Source organism: Myiozetetes cayanensis, unplaced genomic scaffold (assembly GCF_022539395.1).
Source record: "Myiozetetes cayanensis isolate MyiCay16 unplaced genomic scaffold, myiCay2020 scf5-8, whole genome shotgun sequence".
NCBI lineage: Eukaryota > Metazoa > Chordata > Aves > Passeriformes > Tyrannidae > Myiozetetes > Myiozetetes cayanensis.
In genome coordinates, this window is record NW_026087742.1 from 49,219,935 (window position 1) to 49,245,262 (window position 25,328).

General features: G+C 33.2%; 1 protein-coding gene across 4 annotated transcripts in view; it reads left to right on the forward strand.

Moving 5' to 3' along the window:
- NBEA (neurobeachin) overlaps window positions 1-25,328 on the forward strand; it is a 470,259-nt gene that overhangs the window by 194,951 nt on the left and 249,980 nt on the right. For all 4 annotated transcript variants that reach the window (XM_050332434.1, XM_050332435.1, XM_050332438.1 and 1 more), the window contains 2 exons: window positions 3,110-3,237; window positions 21,733-21,794. In XM_050332434.1, coding sequence (XP_050188391.1) covers window positions 3,110-3,237; window positions 21,733-21,794 — 190 coding nt within the window. The remainder of the gene's footprint in view (window positions 1-3,109; window positions 3,238-21,732; window positions 21,795-25,328) is intronic.

The following is a 25,328-nucleotide window of genomic DNA, read 5'->3' on the forward strand; positions in this document are numbered from 1 at the left end:
AGGTTTAAAACAGAAGGACTGTTGGCTCCGCTCCAAAAGAATGCAAATGTTCAAGGAGAGAATGACCATTTGTATGATGTTATTTATTGCTTGACAGTTTAATGAGGCAAGTTAATAAAATTGTGGTGTAATTAAATCACTCCTTTTTGCTTCTTGTGTTCATATGCTAGGACAATGCTTCACTGAGGGTGAAATCTTTTTTAAAATTCAGATATGCATGTTAAATTGGTAAAAGTAAATAGGTATGTTAAATTTCAATTGGATCATTAATTAGTTTCTTTTTCAGTTATTTTAAACAATGAAATGTTCTTGGTTTTTTACAAGCATTTTTAAAGTTCTTGTCCTGGAATCAAAGGAAAACTTGAGTTGCGCAATCTGGAACTCAAATTCTGAATTCAGAATTTGAACACAGAAGTAGTTGTACCCTGAGTAGTAACTTAAAATAGTGACTGACATGTAAATAACCCCAAGGAATGTCTTTTGGGCTTATTTTCCTTTCCTCTGACCACTCTCCAGTCCCACCCCCTTTGCCTAAGAAATAACCTTTATTTTGATAATATATATATATTTTTTTGTAATTTCATATGAATTCATTGTGATTTAGCTTTTATGAGATTAAAGGTCAGACTTGTTGGTAGGGACTGAGCGTGAAGTGAAAGCTAACTTAAGCCTTCTCTTATAGCAACTCCATAGAAAAAGAGCTGATTATGGCTGTAGACTGAGCAAAGTGAGGAGGGGAATAATGTTGGACTTTCAGACATTTAATAGTCTTGGTTTGGAAGTAGAGGTTTGGCTTGGAATGAGATTGGGAAGGTAGCATACTTGCAACTGGGACAGTTTATGCCCTCACCTCTCTTTGCACTTCCTTGTGGTCAGTTCAAGCAGTAGGTTGTAAGAATTGTCCTTAGGAGTCTTTTTGCTCACAGTTGTAAAGGTATTTCCTTTATTCTGATGTTGCTATTGTGGTCTTTCAATCTTTTCTGACACAGTTTATCACCTTTCTATGTATAAATTATATTGTTTCTATATATAAATTATAAATATATACTATATACACTATCTATAATATAATAATGTATATAATATATATTTTATATATGTATATATCTTATTTTCAGATGTGTCTTGCCTTTATTCAGCAAATTAAATAATCTTGAATTTGGAAGCTATTAAGAGTTTATTTGCCTTGAATGTCCAGAAATGGAGAGGGAAAACCAAAATATTATTTCTTTACAAAAACCTCTTAAAATCTCCTAGTTCATTCACAGAAAATAGTTACATTCATCTCCATAGGGATTCCCTTATGGTTGCAGTATACTTTATAAGGTATAGTAAAAGTTAGAAATAGCTGTAGAATCAACTGAGTCTCACTCCTTTGTATATGTGAGTAAAGGAGAAGTAGTGGATGTGCCACCTGCTTCCCTGAAAGTTTTTTGGGGATCTCTGTGTAAATTTATTACTTCATTTTCACTTGTTCTTTTTGGAACTGTAGAACCAGAACTCTAGTCAGTTTTCAACATGAAAATGCACCAAGGAGAAGCATTTTTCTCTTCTTTCTCTATTTAAATATCAATTTCTGCCCTTTTATATGGATTTTTTAAAGTACGAACCTTTGATCTCATTTTTTCACAGAATACTATTCCAAATTGACCATTAATGTGCCCATAGTAAACAAGATTCATTGGCTTCCCATTTGACAATAAGGTGTTTATTAGTGGCTCATCCAAGGTGTTGATTAATAGCATATCCACAGCTCCAATATTACTTGATTCTTAAATAAAAATTTATATTAATTTAAAAACATTTGAATTATTTTCAGCTTTGTCACTAGAGTCTTACCATAGTGGAATTCACTTCAAATAATCTTTTAAAACAAAGGCTGGTGATATGAACCCATCACTTAGGGTATTAGAAAATCAATATCTGAATTTCAAATCAAACCGCAGCAGACTAAAAGAAAATAAGCTATAGGGATACAAGAAAATAATTTTATGCTAATGAAGGAAAACTTGCAATGTGTTTATAATGTCAGCTTTCTTTTTAAATGTAGGGATCTTCACATGATCTGAATTAAAACGTCCACATTTGTTAAGTGTTTATAGATAATAGATAAAGTATAAAATTTAAATGTCAGTGATCATTCTCTTATATTCGGTCAATGAATGCTACTTCTTCCTATAACTGCATTTTTAAATGCCAATATTTTGGTGCCGTAATGCCAATACAATGAAAACCCAGCAATCTTAAAAAGAACAGCAAAAGTTCTTAGTAGACTAGGATATGTATGTAATTTCATTTCCATTTTAAAGTAATAGTTTATTTCTTTAAGATAATGCCTCGGGTTTTTAACCTTGGCATAAGAGTTCCAAAGGGCAAAAGTGTTACTACACCCTGTCAAGTTTCAAAGGGAAGAAAGACCCTTAAACAGTACAACCCTTAGCACACTGATGTTCTCATACTATTGCTAGGTTTGTATTCCCAGACAAAGAAATATTATTTCTGGTATTTAAGAAGCAAACAGAAGTCACAAAACAAGGAGAAATCAAGGACCATACCATGCTTCAAAGAGTCTCAGCAGGCAGAGAAGTATAAATGGGAAGACAAAACGATCGTTTTCCCTCAAAGTTGAAGAAAAGTATATTGGTTCTCTTGATAACTGTGCTAGAATGCTTTCTGAGATACTTCCTTGCAATACCAAATGTTGAAATAAAAGCAAGTTGCTTGTGATTGTTTTGGGTGAATAAAGCAGCTCTCTTTTCAAACTTTCAAATGTGTATAAAATTATGAGATGTGGATAAGCTGAGATAGGTGAAATAGACTTAACTTGAATATCTGGCATTCTTCTTGTCATGTTTGAAAATGGGAGTAAAAATTTTACTTGTTCTGGAGTATACTGCAAATGCTGTAGAATTTCTGAGGCTGACACAATGCTGACATGGTATTTCCATTTACTTAAAGCCATTTAAAAACTGTAACGTTTAATCAAATTATGATCATCCTCTTTTCTAAAGAAGCTTACAGCAACTTTTAAAAACAGGTATGATTTGACATAATTTTTTAACTTCTATTGTGAAATGTTCTTCCAATCATGGTCTCTGTTTTTTCACAGTATTACTGCAAAGCTTGAAAGAGCCTTAGAAAAGGTGGCCCCTCTCCTGCGAGAAATTTTTGTTGATTTTGCCCCTTTCCTATCCCGAACATTGTTGGGCAGTCATGGACAAGAGCTATTGATTGAAGGTACTGTTCCTGTTATAAGATTATATTACTTTAACTATTAGTCTTCTGATATAAACAATTTTTCAGTTTCACTAGATTTTATATAACTATTTCTGATAAATAATCCGTTGTTAATATGTTGTGATTTCATTTCCTTGCAGTTCATTTCATTCAAAGAAATTAAAAGTGATCATTTTGTGTCCCTTTTTTCTTTGAGATTGCTCTGTACCTTAGAATGCAAACACCTCTCTATCATTTGCCTTTCCCTCTTCAGAATAATTCAGTGCTTCAGCCTGACTTTGAGAAAATAGTGAAAAATGCAATTAAAAAGTATGATCAATTCCCTTAGAAGATAGTAAGAGGAAGACCCTGCTCCAACATTATTGATGAATGTATCTGTATTTGGTAGGGATGTTAGTTCCTGAGGTCGGTTGGTTTGATTCACACAAGCAGATAAAGAGTTGTCCCTAGAGGGGAATAAAAAGTGAAGACTTTTAAAGAAAAGTATCCTTGAACACCTTCAAGGATTTTTTAGAGCTTTTTTTTTTTGTCTTTAATACTTCGTATTTAGAAAATTTGCCTCATAAATGAAGCAGCAAGTAATGCAGAAATTATGTAGAAAGTGCAAATATGGAAACCTCATGCAGAAAGCAATGAATCAGTACTAATGCAGTTAAAACAGTGAAGGCGGAATTTGAATGAGCATGCACTGCTCCCACATCATATTTTCAGAGGAATATATTCTGCCAAGTAAACTTTTTCCTTCCAGGATTGTTCTTACACACAATACTGCTGTTTATTGAGAGAAAAATTCTCATTAAGGCAAGGTTTATAATATGTAAAGATCTACACAGAAGAAAATGAAGCTTTGTGTTCAAATTCCAAAACTCCTTCTATTATTCATGTTTTATGTAAACATTAGTGTACGGTTTTTCTATGGACTGAATTATTATTCCTCACAATGTTGGCCCTTGTTGCTAGAAATATTTGCATCTTGTAACTGAAATCTTCTAAAGAGCCTTTTCTTTTTTTGTCTTCTTATTGTTTAATAATATTATTGTTTAATAATACCAAGGAATGGTGTAGTAGATTAGTGATTCACAGAAGTTTCAGGTATTTCATACTGTTGAATTTATACCTGTAAGTTGCACTTCTCACTTAACATCACCTGAAGTTAATGGTCTGAGATGGACATTGCGATGACTGCAAGATATTTGACGGATTACATTCTTAAAAGTCTTATTTCAGTGAATTTGGTTGCATTATCCTTGCATTATCCTTTTCCATTTGGCAATTGATTAATGGTACTATAGTTTTTATACAATACAGCTAAAATTGTCTTGGTCTCACCTGAGTTCTTTCTATAGATTAAAAAATTCTTTATCAGTGCTGCTCTGATTTTGTCTTTTGGTCAGATTCATAGCATGAACAAGGCTACAACAACTCCCAGGATATAACAAAGAATAAAAAGCTAGAGGCCACAGGAACCTCACAACTGTACAGCAGTATTTTATCTCACTGCCTTTCCAGAGAAAATCTTACATTGGCTATAGCATGCTTCTGATAACCACTTGGAGTGTCATTCCATATTTTGCCTCACCTATGACTCAGCCGTCCCAATTCAGTCTCAGAAAACAGTTTACAAACCAAACACTGAGTTCCAAAACAAGTAGTATCCTCCACATCACTCTTCCTTAATGTTATGTCTAATCTCTTTAATCACTCTCTCATTCCTTATTTGAAAAAACAGTCATTTCACCCAAGATATCTGAATTAGCAATCTGTATAGAAAAAAATCCGAGCACATCATAGATTTTTACACTGCAGGATTTGAATTTTTCTTTGCTCCCTCTGAAATAGTTTTGCTTTTTTACTTCATAGCAAAGAATTCATAGAGATGCTTTATTAGTGATTGTATACTTCTCATTTTTTCCTTCTTCATTGCCTATATGAGATCCTTGATTTCAACTAATCTGAATTTAAAAGAGAATTCTAAATTCTCTCCTGGTCTGATACCTGATTTACTTTGAGAAATTTCCTGTCATTGCTTACTGAAAGCCGGTGGTGGTCCTTCAAGTACTTGAAAGTGCTCTCCAGGTAATGACTCTACAAAACAGGTTTTTAGTGGCATTATTCAAGATATGTGAGTACACAGAATTCCTGTGGGGCTTTGATAATTGAAATTTGATTTTTTTAATGGCAAGCAGTAATTAGTGTGACAGTTTTATATTAAATAGTTTAATTTGCTTCTTTATATGTAAAGGTTTTAGTTAGTCAAAAGGAGCAAATAAACTTTATATAATTAAATCTTAAGGCACTGCCTGTTTTTCAAATTGATCACCATTAAAAAAGTATCTGTTGTGTTCCATGAAGTATGTCCTTTTTTTTCTGATTATTCAAGCTTGACACATAGTAATACCTTCCCTTCTTTGCTGTTTTTCAAAACCTTCTTATGGTATGAAGTCTTAGTCTTATGAGATTTTGCTAAAATCTGAACACTGTCCGGCATCCTTGATGGCATGTGCTCTTGTGCATGTGTGTGTAAGAAATACTGAATCATTTTCAGAATTGATAAGAATATCCACACTTTTGTAGCTGAGGTTTTGCATACTGGAGAGCACAAAATAAAATGGAACAGAAAACAAATTCTTTTTAATACTTCTAAAACAGATTAATTATGCAAATTTTTCAGAATATCTGATGCTTTAAGATAGGTGTTGTTAATATATTTTTGGAAATGTGTGTATAACTTAATTATGATTTCATAATAGTAGTAGTAGTTGAGGCAGCTGCCTCAAACTTTTGGTGAAAAATCTTGCAGTCATATTCTGCCACCTCATCTTCCTTTATCTTGTATCATAATTATGTGCCATGGAAGACTGGCTGATTTATTGTTTGAGTAAATTATACTTAATATCTAAGTGGCTTCTTAAGTTTTGATTAGAGTTGAAATGAATGGGCTGCAATGATCTGGTTGGTCTAGACCAAAAACTTAGACCACTCAGAATCAAAATTGTTAACTTTTCTTGTTTGTTCATGTAAAGTCCCAAATGTGACTGGTAGCACAGGAACCTTATCAAGTAGTAATTTGATATTGCAGAATATATTTATTGATAAATATATAGATAAGGAGTCATGTATTTACTTACTAAAATGACTAAATTGCTAATTACTAAAATAGTTACTTGCTCCTTTTTCCAAAACCAGTTCTTTCTCCAAAGGTATCGTACACTCAACTGAATATCAAATATTTCATCAAGTTCTCAGAATATTTTTAAGTGGAAAATATCCTCAACAATGGGTTAAAAAGGACTGATTTGCAATTGAATGCAAATAGCTTCAAACAGAGGGTACCAGAACCAGCCCAGCACTGCTGTGGTTCGTCAACTGAGGTTCTTTCAATGCCTCAGAGAACAGAAGTTGCAAAGGTTAAAATTGTCCGTATAGAAAGTAATTGGAAACAAACATGCAATATGTGTAGGTCACATATTTGAGCTTAGCAGTGCTCATTGTGGAGTTCCATTTAACACTTGCACAGATATGTTTTCACTAACTCTAGTTTCCATATGGTCTGCAAATTCCCTCCATGTAAAGCGCATTACAACATTCTAGCTTTTAGGTGAAAATGTTACAGGCAAGTGTAATCTGATCTGTAGACAAAAGAAAAGCTATATCCTCTTTTTGTCAAGCACAGATGGGTAAAAATATTTTCACTACCGCTATTCTTGGAGTGTCTTGAACTATAAGAATAGGTCCACAATCAAAACACATCACATAGAATGCTTTCCCTTCTCTTTAGTGAGATACCAAACAAACATCACCAGTGCTTTTATTTTCTTATATCATTAACTGGGTAGGAGGTCAGCCAGGTAGCTCTTCTCCAAAAGAGGTCTTACAAATTCTTTGTTTATATTTGATATGTTTCTGATACTTGCACAGTTCAAATCAGATGAAACAGGGAATGGTTTTGTGCTGATAGGAGCAGAATCTGCTTCTCCTCATTAACTCACCACATGGCCCTGTGAAAATATTCAGTGGAAGTGGTGATGGACTAACTTTGTATGGTGTTTGACAGGAGGCTTCTTGAAATAATTGAAAAATTGCCCAAAACATTCCTTTTGAAACCACAGATAGAAGTTGAGCGCTAAATGACACTACTTTAAAACACAAGTGTGATATCACTGTAGCGTCTATCAATATTGTGATAAGTTTCTTATTTCCTTGAACTATACTGAGTTTTGCATTAGGAAAACCAAGGCAACAATTTTCCTAAGATACTGGGGTAATCTGGAGATATACCTTATACTTTCTGTGGGAAAATTAGTTTTTTGGTGCTTAACATGACCCTTTGTTTCTTTAAGAAACTTTTCAGAACCTTCGTATTGTGCTCAGGAGCACAGATGCTATAATGTAGGGAAACGCATGCCTCTGCAGAACTTTTTTTCTCCTGTACACATTATTCTCTCAATTCTTTTATCTCACTCTGCCACATCCAAAATATTTTTATTTGTGTGTCCAGGCAGCTTTCTTTCAACTAATTAGATTTACGGTAATTGCTCTACCAGTCTGTAGCACAGTATGTAGCCAACTTTCTGAACAAAAGAAATAAATTAATAAATATCAGCAAGTAAGAGGGAAAAGGAATAAATAAATAATGTTATGATTTTATAATTTGTATTAGCTAGAATTAAGAGCATGCAAATAAATCCTTAAGCTATTCATATTGCCAGAATATTTGAGATACTTGGCTTCTTTAGCTAAATGCTGAGGCAACAAAGACTTGTACAATGCCTAAGTTGAGGAATTGATTTCATTTCTGTGCACAACTTCAGTAAAACTCCTACCTGTTTCTGTAGACAGCACTTCAAGAGTGATACACACACATTGCAGAGAGAACAAAAGAGAAAGGCATAAGAGTGATTGATGGAAGGGAGATAAAATCCACAAAGTACAATGTAAGGAGCTCGATTTGTTCAATATACCAAAGAGAAGAGATAAAAAGAAGTTAAATACTACAGGATGTTTTAGCCTTTCTACCAACAGAATGCCTAATGAGGGTAAATATAATAGAAAACTTGAATAGGGCTTACCCTAAAGTGTTGTGATCAATGTTACTTGTAGTCTTTATGATCTTTTAAACATTCTTACTAAATAGAGTCTTCAAGCCATCTTCTCAAGAGGAAAAATGCTGTGTGTTTGCAGGATGGTTTTGGAGCTTCTTTGTGACTTTGGATCCTGTGAAGCCCCATTTCCTTTGTGCCATATCCTGCAAGGAATGATAGACTGCATTAACCCTAATTTGCTTTAACATTGCCATCACTGCATCTATTCGCATGGTCATAGACAGGTGTACTTCAGTGCCTGCTAGCCACCTTCAGAAATCAATAAAAACAATGGTTTTTTTAACTTGTTCTGCAGTTGTTTGCATCTCAGCTGTGGATGCAGTTGGGAATATATCATCTTCCCTTGAGACATTAAAGATGGCCTGTGTTGATCAGAGTGGGTGAGGAGGATCAGCCTTTAACTCTCTTGAAAACTTTTCAATGTGTTGGCCAGTTTCAGCCAGTTTAACAGAGATTGCTTAAAAGATGCTATTTTTACACAGTATTCACACATATAAATATCTGTTTAAAGAAAAGATAAACTATAACTTCTTGGGGGAGGCAGTAGTTACATGTGTGTTTCTTAATCAGATTTTGTATTTGCTCTCCACTATTGTTTGGGGTACGCCATCAACATTTAGTGAAGAAATGGAAAACTGAATAGTAATTCAAAAAAATCTCATCTGATTAATTTGCAGCTGTGTAATATAATGTATTGGTACAATACTATGGGTATTGCAGCATAAGGAACAGGAAAGCAATTGATAAAGGGAGACTGAGAGAGTGGTAGAAGTCAACCCTATTAGACATCAGAGAATCCCTTTTAGAAATTACGATGAATATTAAAACTTTCTGCGGAGGAGTCAGGCTAATGTCATTTGCTGTATGTGTCTCCCTGGACATGATCACTCTGTTAAATCAGGATAAGGAATCTAATGGAGTCAGGAACTCTGAATTTGGTTTCAAGGTTAAGGGTTTCTTAATGTATTTCTTCTCTGCTCTGCCACATCCCACTCTTTCCTTTCCATGTGCCCTAGGTGTCTCAGTGTACCTTCTTCTCTGTCTAGGAAGAGGTGATGCATGTTTAGCACAGTGCAGTTAAATCCAGGTAATTTCCTGACCTCTATAGTCCTCTATAAGAGTTTTCCCGAACTTATGCTAGTAGGATTCCTATTCATAAATTTCTTTCTATCTTCTCTGTAAACAGTCACAAAAAGATCCCAGAGAAATCACACTACTGCCTGAAAATAAGCCCTGTTAGATAAAGAGGTTGGAACAATAATGAATTACAGATAATTCTTTACTTCAGAAAGTGTAAAGTTTATATATTTTCCTTTTTTACAATATGAATATCTGCAAATAATTTGCAAGATTAAGTTTTTATCATGAAGAAAACAATGGGTCATTTTGAAACAGGGCATGGATATATTTTACTGCTACCAATTGAAATTCTGCCCGCACATGTTGTAATCGATTCATAAACAGGAAAAAAAGTTAATGAATTTCAAACTGCGATTTATAGGCATGTCAGAAATTTTTTGTAAGAAACTCTCTCTATCTGATTGGTATGATTAGCTCATAGTATCCTAATGAAAGGCTCCACAGTGTGCTCATGTTTCTGCACACACTTTGGGACTGTTTCTGGGTTTTACTAAAAATATCAATGGGTCAGACACACATGGAGACAGAAAACAACACTTGTTTTCTGGGAGTCTGTATGGTAGGAACAAAGAAATGCTGAAGTGTTAAGTTGATATTAAAATCTGCCTATTTATCTACACATGCTCCAGCACAGTCAAGGTTCAAAGCTTTGCAACTTCCACAGTTTTTCAGAGTATGTTACCAATGACAAGACAGATGCCAATTGAGAGGAAAGCTGAAGAGCAGGTGCCAAAAAAGAAGTCTCTGTTATTTATCCACATTGAAATCTTCAAACTATAATGACCCCAACATCAGTTACAGAACATTTTTCTTTCGCATAGTATTCCTTTATGACACCTTTGAAGGGATATCATTACAAACACCAGAAAGAGGATACACATACATTCAATTTTGAAGATTTAACTCTTGATTTACTGAAGTTCCTGTGTGCAGAAGTATGTTCTGAACAGATGTTTAATGTGGCAGGAAACATTATAGTTCAGAGATCCAGATAGCAACTAGGAAATGCATAGCATCTGGCACCTTTTTGAAAGTAAACCTGCCAATAATTAATTACACATATGAGCCACTCTATCCCTGTCTAATGAGTTGGACACTTACTAAGATGTATTAGACTATGGAACAGAGGTTAACTGCTTATGCCCTCTCCTCTGTCTTTGACTTGTGTGGTCCCAGTGTAACTTAAGAGTAGAAATTGTTGGCGCTCAGATTATATGTTGTTGATTATATTATCATTATTACATTGATTAATAATCAAGATATCTTTGCAAGCCAAAACTTAAGGTGTTCCCATTAGACCGAAATTGGTGATGTTCTTTTGCATTGCCAGTGATGAAAAATAATTACTGAAAAATGTGAGACTAATTGGAAAGTTTAGTTAGGAGAGTGCAGGTGTAAAACATATAAAATAATAATAAATAAATGCCCTTAGGAAAGCAAAAGCTGGTTACAGTGTAAAGTAGTAAGGTTTGCTCTAAAGAAGCTCTGAAAGTAGAATCCACTAGGTGTTTGAAGTTACTATGTAATCTTTTTTCAAAGGAGTAGTCTGGTTTCCAGTTTCAAGCCGTAAAGCCTGGAAAACACTGGTCTTTTTGCCTTATAACTCTAGAAGAACACCCTCCCTGATATCTTCATAGTCCATCTTTGTTGTAATACCATCCAGGTTAAGTGTCCTTCTGTCTTTATTCTTAGTCTAACTTTCAGCTTTACTGGAAAGTAATTTTCTTTTTTTAGTAAGTTTTTATACCACAACAATATAAAGGTAGCAAGAGACCTATTTAAAATTGTTTTGAGGAAATAATTTTTAAAAGATTCTGGAGAATGTTCTTAACATGTACAGGCACTACTGTAACACAACCTGTAGGTGGACTCATCATATCAGGTATACAGCAGTGCTGTATGATAACACTGGACTAAGTTGTAAATTTTTTTTTTTTTTTTGAGAACAACCACCTTTTCCTCCCTTATTACTTTTTCTTCCACTGTCCAGGTCCAAAGAAAAACGAGGTGGTATGCCAAAAAGGTATTCAGTATCTACAGGATGTTCATGCTGTGACTGAAGCTCCCCACAGGCAGAGGTTCTCTGGTTCTTATTCCACTTAATTCATCATTCAGAACTCAGCAGGGGACTCTGCCTGATTTTGGACTTGAAACAGTTAGGCTGGTATTTGCCCCACCCCTTGTTCTCTAAAGGCTTAAAAGTAGAATCAATCTACTTTATTATTCTGGCAATATTTTCCAGAGAACTACCTAACTGTGATAATCTATAGGGTGCAAATGACATCTCTGTATCAGGTTTTGCCCTGAAAGATGTATTTCTCATGAATAGTCTAATGATCTTTCTCCATGCAGCCTGAGCTCTATGTACAGGTTCTTTACAAAATTCATCTCATTAGGGCTGGTCACAGTTTTTCTTTTTGTATTCCTTAACTCTGTGTCTACTTATCGCCCGTTCTTATGACCCAGAATGAAATATTTTAATTAGTGACCAAATTGACCAAACTCCCTTACTCGTCCTAAAGATTTAAAGGCACTTCTACAGTTCATCCTATTGGATATGGATGTGTTTGTTTCCATGCCTTCAAGGCTTAGAAAAGGAATATTGCACAAAAACTGTAGACTTAACTTAAGAAACTACACTTAAATCTTAAAAATATACTTGTTTATAAAGCCTTTTTTGATAGAAAAAAATGTTAGTTATAGCATAAACATTAATGAAGCATCAAGTTTGATTTGTCTGTGTTTTAACAGACTTCCTTCAGGCCTGGGATTATTTTTGCAAGAACTAAGATACTACATCTTTACTGTGTTCAGTGTAGCTTTATGTTAAATTTTATGTCCCTCAAAAAGAACCCTCCAACCTGCTAAACATCTCTTCTCTTATATTGTACCTTATTTTGGTTTGATGGTATGGAATTTTATGATTTGTTCTCTTTGTAGTTGTTGTCTGAAGATTTTATTGCAATGGGAAACCCTCATGCTGAAAGAACTTGTCAGACAACAGAGACAGTTGTGATATGTCAAATTAAGATGGCAAAGTGATGTCAAAGCAGGCCTAGGGAGAGTCCATAACAATGTTACTGTCAAGTAAATAAAGAAAACTGAAACATGAGAAATACAAGTTATTTCAAGTGATCTATGACTGTGATATGTTTTTTTGTTTTGAGAGACACTGTTTCAGAATGATTACCATTTGTCAGTAGGGCTTCAGGTTAGGAGCAAGATCTGATGGCTGCCAAATAAGGTCAGCAAAGTTCAGCTTGGAAAGGGAGATATTTTTTCTTTGTTATTGAATTCTCAGAAAACATTTATTATATAAAAAATATTACTTTACCAGCAGTTTGCTCAACTAGATACAGAAATTAGTTTTGCTACTCAGGAGATCATGCCTAGTTAAAATAATGGCCACTTTGACCTTAGAAATGTAGAAACTTGCATAAGCTCTGTGAAATTTTGTTATGCTTCCTATTTATGGCTGCACTGGTTCACTCAGTGTGGCCCCAAGGTTGCCAAAGAGAAAAAAGATAAGGAAGTAAGGAGGACCAGTAAAGAGTAAGTGGATTTATTGCTGTGCAGCTTAACCTTTTCTCACCATCCTTTTTTCTCATTCACCACACACATATTTCAGTTGTGTCATACTATGATGATAGTACCTCTCCTAATAATAGGAAAGAAAGTAACAAAGAACTAGAAAGAAATAGTTAGAAAGAAGAAAACAAAAGGCAATTCCTATGCTTACAAAAAGAGGAGAAGGAAAAAAAAATAAATAAGCACAGAAAACAGGGCATCAAATAAGAATAAGATATAGACTGAAGCTAAGAAAAAATTGATAAACTTCAGGAGTAAAAATAAAATTCATACCTGAAGAAAATATAAGACTGAGTAATGCCTTTTCAGGGAAATAATGATATTCTAGAGGTCATACCTATGATCAGTCTTGCCCAGGATATCACTTTTGACAGCTTTAGAAATAATTGGAAAAGGTTCTTGAGATGAGGAGAAAGCACCATAGGTGTAGTGAAGGTATAAAGTATAAACATTTGCTTGTGTCAGTGAGTGAAATGAATGTTCTTATTTCTGCTTGTATAGTTCTTTGAAAATAACTTGCTGTTGAGGTAATACTTTCAAAATGTATTTCCTGTAACACAGATTTGAAAGGAGGTGAAGGACAGAGAAAAAAAAATAGAAAGGAGGAGTAGATGTTTCTTCATTTAAATGAGAAAATTTTGAGGGATTGGAAGAATATAAAACCTCAGAACAGCTGCATTTTTCCAGATGTGTTGAATATGTGGCAACTTCTTTGGTATCACTTGTTTCTATATAGTAATTTTTCTACAAATTTAATCACAAATTTAGCAACTTGATCAGGAAAGAAATGAAATCTTGGGAAAATAACACATGACAAAATTTGAAAAATCTTTTAAATTTTCACACTTTAATTTAACTTTTGAATGTCTTTATCCATTATCTTTTTCTTATTTCTTCAATTGAAATAAAATATCCTGGGCAGCAGCTGTGGCAGAAATGTATTAAAAACTTTAAACCCCTTATTTGAATAATATCTTAGTATAAAAAGGGAAATCAGAAGGCTTTCCAGGTCATCTTTTAATTTTCACAGTGGACTGTTGGGTTTGGGGAGAAAAATGCAGTGCTTTTCATTGAGATTCTTTCTAGATAAAGAAGTGTTTGGATTTTCTAAAACTTGTAATTGTAGGTGTTTGTTGTTTTGTTTGTTTTTTTTTTTTTTCTTTAGTTCTTCCAGGGTTATGCTGAAATAAAATGTATGTAAGTTACTCAAGTCTACCAGTAACTGAAGTACACTTCAGCAGAAAAGCAGTGGTTCAATTTTATAGGCATTTTCAAGATTAGAAATATTTTAATCTGAGCAGCAGTGCAATGTGATCTCTGGTTTGGATGTTTTCACCCAAACTGTAGAAGAGGATTTTAGATGAGAAGGAAATACATTTAATTGGCAAATTAAATTTAGCAAATAATAAGTATCATAGCATTAAAAAAAGAGCTTCACCTAAATTTAACAGGGAATTGTTTTCCTGTAACTAACATTTGTGTTAAATTCTTTTATATGAAAATAATATTTTTGTGTTATTAATGTGATTAGAACAATTTCTCAATTGATGCATGATAGACTGATGTAAATTTTAGGTTCTCTTCTAGTATAGCAATTGGATATACAAATTATTTCACTGTGTCAAAACAGATATTTGGAAAGAGATCTGACTAAAGAAATACTGTTTTGAGACAGTGACAGGGAAACACAAATGCATATATTGAGTAAATTCCAGTGGACCACTGACCAAATAAAAAATTACCACAGGCATTAAATAAAAAACTGGATCAGTTCTGAAAATATCAAACTGTATTAAACTGAACAGTGCAAGTGGCTTTTATTTCATAGATGAAATGATCTCCTTCTCATTTGATGAATGAGAATTTCTGCATCCCATTACACTAATGGAAAATTGTCAAAAGATCCACAGGTTTGCATAGGGCTGTACTCTTCAGAATATTGTGGCAGCAGCATCCGTTTTGACAATATCATTACAGCTCATGGGATTACAGTATGAAAGTCTGTAATTTTAAAAACTAAATCATGTATACATTGTAATAAATCCTCTGTGGGTATACTCTCAAGGGTTTTTGCCATTCTGTGATTCCATCTGGATGTTTTATAGTCCATTTTTAGGTTCCTTTTTACTAACTGCAGTGGTGAAGAAGTTTAGGTTTTCTCACTTTAATAAAATAATTCAAGAAATTGTTACATAACAATCTTACTATTTTAAATACTGTCCTAGCATTAAGATCAGTTTTATTTTACAAATTAGACTGAAAGAGCTGAGCCATTTGAGTTGGCTTGATCAGATTAAAAACGGGGGTGAGGGGTGTGTTGATCTGTCACTGTTTATTTGAGATGTTTATCTTAAGATGTGAGTTCTAAAGATCTTTGATAATATTTAAAGGTATTTCATTTATTATCTTGAATGATACCTTTCCTAGATTTCCAGGTACCACATACAAAGAATATCGTTTGTGTTGTGCAGTGTCTTCCACCGTAACAAAAAATCCTTTAAGAATTATAACTGTCTTGATGAACTAAAAAGCACTGAGTCAAATTCACATTCACTGTGTTTTTCTGTGTCACTCTTCTGTTCTGTAAAGGAGATCTACACATACAAAGAATGGTCTGGAGTACTAATACAGCCATCCTTCATGGTCCCTAGAGTTGGTGGTAATGTCAGTCAAGGCTGATGAAGGGATTGTTAAATCCATAACCATGACTTTGTTATTTTAGTGAGTTATGTGCTTTGAAATAGTGTTTTCTTTCATCTAGTAAAAGCGAAGTTGTAATTATTTTGCAACCTGGCTGTGATTTCCATCTGCAGACTTTCTTTAAATCCTAAATATTCTTTTCGTAAATTAAAACCATTAGTGTAATCTAAATGTCTACAGAATATGTGACATATGCATGGTTCTAAAACCAATTTTGAGTGTAATCTTGCAAGAACTTTACATTCTGTTAATACACATATTTATTTTTTTTTCCCCCTAATAATAGCTTTGCTTGGAATAAGAACATCTGTTGTTTCAGAATAAGTTTTACATACTTGGCATTTACTTTCAAATTTTTCACCTATCTTTTTATTTTTGCTCCATACTGTCTCTTTTCAAATCTGTAGGGAATCAATAGCAGTTTGATAATTGATTAAAAATATTAAGTTGAATCTAGTTTTCTCTGAGGGACAGCCTTTGGAAGAGAGGGAATAATGTGGATTTAAATTATCCAAATAATTTTAATGGTCAAAAAAGAAATCCAGTGTTATTTCTTTGATACTAAGTTGGATTTAGAAAGATATTTCAAGAAGTCATTTAGCAGATTTTGTTGGCAGAAGAAAGATGGTTAGAAAGAACAAATAAATATTAGGGAAAACTTACATATCCAACCAAAATGTCACCATCCCTTTTTCCCTAGTACTTTCACAGCCAAAACGTGCTTTAGTTTCCGTCATCAGCGTGAAATGTCCTTGAAACTTTGTTGTGCCGTTTGTAACAAATGCTGAACAAAGTATAAGAGAATAGTCTATCAAAAATGAAAACACAATCTGTGAATAGTTCTTACTGGTAGGAAATACTTATTCTGTCTCATGGCACAGAAGTCACTGAGTATTATGGGACTCATACCACAGTATGAGTTACCTATAATTATAGTGAACAATTTGAAACAATACAGTTTTGTTTAAAGTAGATGAGGACTATATGACTAGGAAATAATAAATAACTTGCCTTACAAAAATAGAAATTACAAAGGAGAATTTTAGTGTTTTCTGATTTTCTGTTTTTTCTAGTTCTAGATCCTTTTGCTCATTTCTAGGTACCTTTTACACACTTTCACTAATGGATATAACAGCATGTGTTTATTTTTTCATAACCTTTTCGATTCTATATAATGCTTCTGTAGTTTTGATGACAGGTTATGCAGGAATAATAAAGACTAAGTTTTCTCTGTGAACTGGGTTAAATAGATTAAACTTTCTCAAGCTTTTTATTTAGCCATACCTGAGATTTTTCAGATAAGAAGCAACTATAATTGAGTGAAAGATTTCTGCAGGCTCTAAAGTTTTGTTAATTGCGTCTTTTTTTTTCTTAGTTGAACATGAGATGTAGAAACATTTAACTTTTGCTTTTGCTAATATTAAAATTGATTCCAGTTCCAATAAGGGTTTAAGTTGACACAGAGTAAAATCATTGAAAGAAAATGCAGGCAAACCTTGATAAATACCAGATGAAATTGTGCTGGTATTAAGTTAGACTCATACACACATTGTATTAATAATAATAAAAAGAAGTTCAAACCCATGATCTTATTTCATAAGGATTTTTTTTTAAAATTGATTTTATCAGCCTACATTATATTTCTTCAAAATGGAAATTCATGCTGACTAGTTCAACATGGTGACTTGGAGGTTTTGAACCCATGACTTCATTAATGCCACAGTCATGACTAAAAGAGTATAGCTGAAATTAATCTTTTTTTAGACATTAATAAGTCATAGTGAAAAGAAATAATTATCATGTCTTTGGGCCAACAGAAGAACACTGAAAAAGAAGTCAAGTAAACCAGAGCATTTCAAGATAATTGGCAGACATACATCATTTATTCCAGATTAGCCAAGGTCATGCACTTGATGCTCCCAGTTTTTGCATCCATATATGTGGTCATTGTTGCCATCAAATTCCTGAATTTTGATGACTATATTTAATGGACTGAGAATAGACCATGAAGAAAAGTCCTGAGAATAGTCAATGTAAAAAGCACGTACTCCATTCAGTTAAACACTGACCTTTTTAACCTCGCTGTATGCAGGAAATATCCACTTGTATTTTAGTAATTACATTAGCTTCCTTAATGGCATTTGATACAGATGGTATAGGAAGAACTTATCTGCAGCTGAAGAATGCAGGCAACAATTTTAGTTTGAGTTGGGAATATTTTTTCTCATTAGGGTTAAGGAGAGGGAAGAGAACTGAGACTTTGTTTGGTCTTTTCAATGAGAGAATATTTATATATATTTTATATCTTATATTTATATATTTTATATATTTATATTTATTATCTTTATTTTATATATTTTTATATTTTTATATTTTGTATATTTTTATATTTTTATTTTTCTACGTTTTTCTTTTTTTTCTTATTATTAAAGCTAAAACTAAAAAACGTATTAAAGATCTCTGTTGAATCATGTAAAACAGCAGAGAGGAAGAATAAATGCAGTTGTTAATCTATTTGGGACTTAGAAAATTAATTAGAAAATTGATATTTATTCTGATATATACTACAAATTCAATTTGATTTTATGAAGATACCTCAACCAGCTTGTATCTTCCCTTTTGTCTGTAAAATGGGAACAGAACTTCTTCTATTCCCTTTTTTTAATTTTTGCCTGTTAGAATATAGACTGTCTACTGAAGGAAATTATTTTAGTTTCTCTACCATACCAAAAGCAGTGAAGCAATTCACACAAGTTGGACTCCTAGAAGAGAGGATGGCACAAATTTAAAAACCAAAAGAGTATTATTAATATTATCTTTTTTTTTCCTCAGCTATGAAGGAAAAGTTAACCAGGACAGGGATTGTGATTCTTCCTTAACTGACTCCTACAGCTTTTGATGATGTGGGATCTTCATAAACCAGAGATTGCATTTTGACAGTTTTTCCTAATAGGCAAAAATGGATCGTTCCTCCATTAGGTCTGATCTGTTTCTATCATTCTCTGCTATTGACTGCACGGCACCTCTGACAGTAGACTTTGAAGATTAATTACGTTTTATCTAACAGTAAAAAAATCGTTATTTATTTCAAATATTAACTAGTCAGTCAGGAACAAACGAAAATAGGAAGAAGCAATAGAGTCCTTGGCAGCTCAGGGAGAGGAAATGGAGCATATAATGGAGGGCACACGCTTTCCCTTGTGGTTTGACTGGAAGGAGTCTCTGAAGTGGGATTTGGGGGCAGATAAGTAAAAGACTTATACCGTGAAAGGGCGGTCCTGCTATGAACACTTCACATTTCTGTATTCTGTTTTGTGAAGGAATTTATGTTATGAGTATTTAAAGATGAATAGAAAGTATTTCTTTTTCTAGTTCCTTTTTCATACATATCAAGATGTGTGGATTCCCCATTCTCAAAACTGGGCTACTCCCAGTTTTGCTTATTTACAGCTAGAGTGCTGCACACTTAAAATTTATGCTGTGGACTGAGACAAATATCCTTGACACCATGAACTTCTTTTATGAGGCTTTGCTATCTCACTCAGTATTTTCATATGTGAAAAGTGCTACAGTCTATAAGATAGTTATTTGTTTCTTTTGGACATGAAAAACAGCCTCTTAGAATGTCGTTTTTAATACTACTGGTTATGAAAGGTATTAATGGCTGTTATCAGTGGGTTGTTTCATCAGGCAATTACAGAGCTGCTTAGGACTAATGGGCCTGCTGACGTGCTAACTAGATGTCAGTTCTGTATCCTTCTCTTTCTTTAATGAATTTCACCAAAACCAGTTTAATTCTCCTTTCCAGTGCTGGAATGCTACATCCAAGCTTGCAGTTGATTAGATGTGATATACAAAAATTATCAAGTAATGTCCAGAGAAATAGTGATAAGACATCAATTTTAGGTCAGATGACCTGTTTACTTAAACCCATAGAATCATTAAGCTATTACAAGTTAGAGAGATCATATAAAAATTCATATTATTGTAAATATATAATTTTGCACTAAGTTAATTATGACTTCCTTCAAACAGAGTTCTGTTTTCTCATGTCTACAGCTTTGTGTTATTAGGACTGGATCATCATTGTTATCTGGATGATAATCATGAGTGTTTATTCTAGCTTTGTGCCATTTTAGGAATATTTGTTTTGGTCCACACTCCAAATTTTTTTATATTCTTTGAGGTTACATAGGTAGCATAAGAACCCCATCTGTCTTTGAAAGTTAAGAACATCTAATTTAATAAATTAAGGCATAAAATACTCATTTTTGTGTTTCTCTATAAAGGATGTATATGCACCAAGTTCTCTTTTTGAAAACCTGGTGAAGATGAAAAGAAATTACTGCTGATGCAAAATAATTTTTATGTAATTTAGTTGGTTTATTTTTCATAAATGTGTATGGTGCTTAGTCTGGATACATTTGTTCTTTAGATGTAAAATCAGAAGTAAAAGCATGTACAAATTTAGAAGATTGTAGCATGGGGATATGTTTCCAAGAGCATTATTTTGCCTTAGTCGTGCTTTAGTACACCTGAAGTTTGATTTTGACAGATGATGAGTGTGTGACAGAAAGGTAATTTTTTTTTTTAAATTTTACAGAATATGAGGTGAATTCATAATAAATCAGACAACATTCTATGATTAAATATTTGATGTGTCTGTGCTAGCTGCATTGGTTTAACTGTGGAGTTCAGTCTTGTGTTTGGATTTTCTTTGTCAGCTTTCAAACAGTGGAGGTAGCCTGCAGGTGATGAGTATGTCATTAATCTTTCTGATCTTCTAGCACTTGAGCATAAGAATAGCTGATCAATTACAGCAATTGTCTCCCTAAATGAGCTTTGCACATCTGGCTCTTATTTCATTAACTGTCTGCACATATATCTGATAGAATGGAATCCTAGTGGCTTCTTACAGCTTGTTCTGTGTTCCTATACAATAAGGATGGGGTTGTTAGCAAAATGGGCACAAAAGCATATTTATCCAGTACCCAAAATAAATATACATGCCATTGTGTAGGAGTGCTTTTGTCTCTAATCGGTGTTGATAGAAACCTATTTAAAGCACGTCAGTTTGCTTTTCATCCTCCTGTTTAGTCCTTACTTGAGTTTTATGTTTTTGAATTTACCATTTTCATAACACAAACAAAGTGTTTTCATGCCCTAAAGCATGATATCAATATCTAGATGATTTTAGATAACAGAGCCTACCATATGTTAAATTAACAGTAGAAGTGAAATTTCATCCTCGTCTCCTTACAAGGCATCTTTTAAATAATTGGATATGACATTCTTCTCTCAGAAAGCTGCAAACAAGTTTTCATAGTGACAATCTTATTAGGTATTTATTATTTAAATTAATTACAACACAATGAGTAACAACTAGACTCCATAATTCAAGGTTTGTTTTAAGAAACATGCCCTACAAATTATGGGTTATGAGTTTAATAAAAATAATATTTCACATGAAGGTCTCTCAATAATACTCAAGCTTTCAGTTACAGGATAATTAGTTACCAGCTGAAAATTAAAATAATTTCTAAGCAGAGGCTTTTTTTCTCTATCTGTTAATAAGTGATTCAGTTTATTCATAAGAATTTACATTATTTAATATTCTAAGATTGTTTACTTATGTTTGTCATATAGTAACTTGCTTTGGATTATACCAATATTTCTTTCTTTATTTATTTAAATAGTGAACTTAGCTAAAGGTGAAAAATACTTCATTAACAGACATTGTGTCCTGAAGTGGTGTAGATTATTCCAGATGATTCTTTGATACTTTCTGAACATTTAAGTGTTCTTGAATCTGAAATTCTCAGTTAACTGTGCTTTAAACTTGTTTCAGTATGTTTGAGTGATAAAAAATATACATTATAGATATTTTATGGATTTCAGATACCACGGAACTATAATAGCAAAATATCACTGATCTTTTAAATTCACTTTTGACTTTTTATTGCAGGTCTGGTTTGTATGAAGTCAAGTACTTCAGTGGTTGAACTGGTTATGCTGCTTTGTTCACAGGTAAGACATTCTCTGGTTTTGATTTTATTAATTTCTTTGCCTAGTGCTAGTTTACTGCCAGCCCAATAATTGTATGTTGCAGTTTGCTTTACTTTTCCATTTCAGTATAAGAAAATACAGTTACTCTATTCTGGTAACATATAATTTGTAAATTTTTTTTAAATATACATTTCATAGTTTTTCTGTATTCACAGGGTATACAAAGCATATTTGCATTCATTTTCTAAAACTGTATGGATGGACGTGATGCATTTTTCCTGTGTATGAACTCCTTTCAAGCCTGTTGTTTTTTAGAACATGTGAATAGGATACTGTTGTCATAATTTTATGACAACATAGAAAATCTGTCTTTTAATTAGTAACTTTTAAAACTTTTAGTTTGTACTGACTTTATTACTTTTGATATACATGACAACTGATTGGGAATTTTATGTAGTTATCAGTATATAAAAAGGAGAGCAACATGGTTTAGGTGTTCCTCAAGAACTGAGAGAAGCAGAATATTTAAAAAATTCTGTGTTTAATTACTGGGGGGTTAGCATAGCACTAATGGGTTTCTCAGAAATCTAAATCAATTAATGCTTTGAATTACTTTCACAAATAAAGTATTCAAAGCTAAAATAATTCCTCACACTGTGGATTATTTATATCTCAATTTTAATAATTTTTGTTTTAACAGAAGTGTTATTGGCTACTTTTTTATATTTAGCCTTTTACTTTAAACTGCCAGTTATCAGCAAACATTTTAGAACTTTGTTCATTTTGTGAAATATAAGAAAAATACAGTGGCCTAACAGATCCAAATAACTTCACACGTTTTTATACTTCTCTAAAATCTCGTATCAATGTTTCATTTACCAGGTTCCCCACAGACAGAATTATAATACCAGTTCAACTCAAACCAAGTTAGGATATAAAATGCTCAGGTTAACCTATTATATTATTATTGAAGAAAATTACTTGTTTATAGCTTTGCTTGAGCATTCACTGCTGCGCATTGAGAGCATACACCAAAAATGTACTGAAAACAAATGAGTTTCTAGGGGCAATTGAAATTAAGATCCACTTTTGAGGAATCTATCTGAAAATAATAAACATTTACAACTGATTCTGGGGAAGGGTGTTCCAACTTACCTGTGTCTTGCCAGTCTGTAGGTTGCATTTCTTCAAGCTTGTGACATAAGGAAATCATTAGATCTTCTTTTCCTTTTTTTCTCTTCCCTTTTTTTCCTTCCTCTTTTAGAGGGATATCAGTTAGGGAAAACTAAAAGAAAAATACATCCCTGGCAGGAATCCTCAGTGGGATTTAAACTTCAAACCTCTTCTAGCAGGGCACTTGAAAAATTTGTTACCTAATGGTGAAGTACTGGGTTCCAGGAAAATTCCGAAAGATCCATTAAGGCTTTTGAGCTCTATGTTCAGGTCATGCAATTATTTTTTTTTTTTTTAGCAGCTCTTGAAACATTTGTTTTGAAGGAAAGAATAACTTACAGTCCTTTCTTCCATAGCCTTTGGTTTTACTGCAATTCTCAGGAATAAACTGGAATGTAGCATTAGGGTCTAGTGTCTTTGATGGCCTCATCATCTAATCATAGGTTTAACATTACTCATTTGCTGGCTCCAGGAATTCCTGCCATTAAGGGCCCTAGAGATGAAACTTTGCCTCAAATATTGATTGAAAGGAAGAGAGAGAAATTTAAGCTCTTTCTGCAATGCTTTTTCTTTAGACATCTCAGTAAAGCTATGTAACAAATGCAGCTAAAATCAATTTGTTATTTTTATGACTATTATACATGTTGTGTTTTATTTCAAAGTATTTGATTGTTTTAAAAATAAGATTCATTTTATACCTGCAATAATTTGAAGAGCCTAATAATTTTGTAGTTTCTAACATTTATTCATTTTCTTCAGTGTTTGCTTGGAAGAACTATTTTCCACCTACTTAATTATTTCGGGAAATTGCAATGTTTTAGTTCTTTGTACCCCATCTGATACTTCAGGGTTGTTTTCTTGTCTTCTAAATAAGGAAGACTGTGTCTCCTTGTGTCCATGTATTACTTCAGGAGCTAATGCTGTGGTGTTTGTTGGTGGAGTGATGTTAATTGTTTCTACAGGAGTTGGTCAACAGGGGGCTGCAATGGTGCAAATTGCAGTCTCCTCCCTTCACCTTCCTAACTCTTGGAGTATTGCTTCTGTACAGTTCCATCTCCACAGAATATTGTCTTTATACTATAGGCATAAACAAACCAGTCTCTAGTTCGAGTCATCTGCAGTTAAAATGCTGGGCGATTTTTTCTATTTACATTTTTAAACTATCTGTCAAATGAAAATGTGATGTAAATGCTACAAAAATACTAATACATAAGATGCCTAGAAGAGAGAATGGCAGATAGACAAATATCATAATTCAGCCTAATGCTAACAGAACTTGTAATTAGGATCTTAGGAGCTGTTTTCTGCAGCAAATGAGGATAAGTCATCTATATGAGAAGAGAAGAGAAGAGAAGAGAAGAGAAGAGAAGAGAAGAGAAGAGAAGAGAAGAGAAGAGAAGAGAAGAGAAGAGAAGAGAAGAGAAGAGAAGAGAAGAGAAGAGAAGAGAAGAGAAGAGAAGAGAAGAGAAGAGAAGAGAAGAGAAGAGAAGAGAAGAGAAGAGAAGAGAAGAGAAGAGAAGAGAAGAGAAGAGGAGAAGAGAAAAGAAAAAAGAAAAGAAAAGAAAAGAAAAGAAAAGAAAAGAAAAGAAAAGAAAAGAAAAGAAAAGAAAAGAAAAGAAAAGAAAAGAAAAGAAAAGAAAAGAAAAGAAAAAAGAATAGTGCTACCTGAGCTTTTTCATATGAAAGATTAATTAGTCTGAGCTGGAAAGACCGTATAAAGTACTGTGGTTTTTTAGTATTCCCTATGTAACTAGGGTTTTTCTTCCTAACATGGGTAAATCCTTCATATTCAAATTAAATGACATTTTACAGATTATGTGGGGAAGTTTGAAATGTGTCACTCAAAAGATAGATGACGATAATAAAAACCTTTGAAAAGTACAATTTTGTTTGCACAGGACAAAGTAACTTTAGACATTGAAAAGGAAAGGGAAATGCAAAGTTTGTTTTCCTTTCATTTGCTACAGCAAATTAGATGCTTTTATGCTTTTTATGTTGGAAATTCCATGTTAACGACTACAGATTAGCAAGGATGTCAGAATTTTTTTTCTTATCTGAGCTCCTGAATAAAATCAACATTGCCAGCGGCTCACATCCAAGGTATGGTCTAAATTTACATGAAATATCACATTACAAATGTCTGAAGGTACATGTCATGGATAATTCAGTTCATATGGGTAGCCTTTTAGACTCTGAAGGATATGCAATCAAGCCTTTTCCCCAAAGGAATTTGGAGTTTCTGTGAAAAAATACATTTTAAGTTTTAAAGAAACTCCTGTAGTGTTGGTGCATCATTTGTGGGTTTGGAGAAGAACAAAAAGCACTATTCTGTTTTTTCAGAATCTGTCTTGTAATGTAACATGCAGTTGCCTACATTCATTG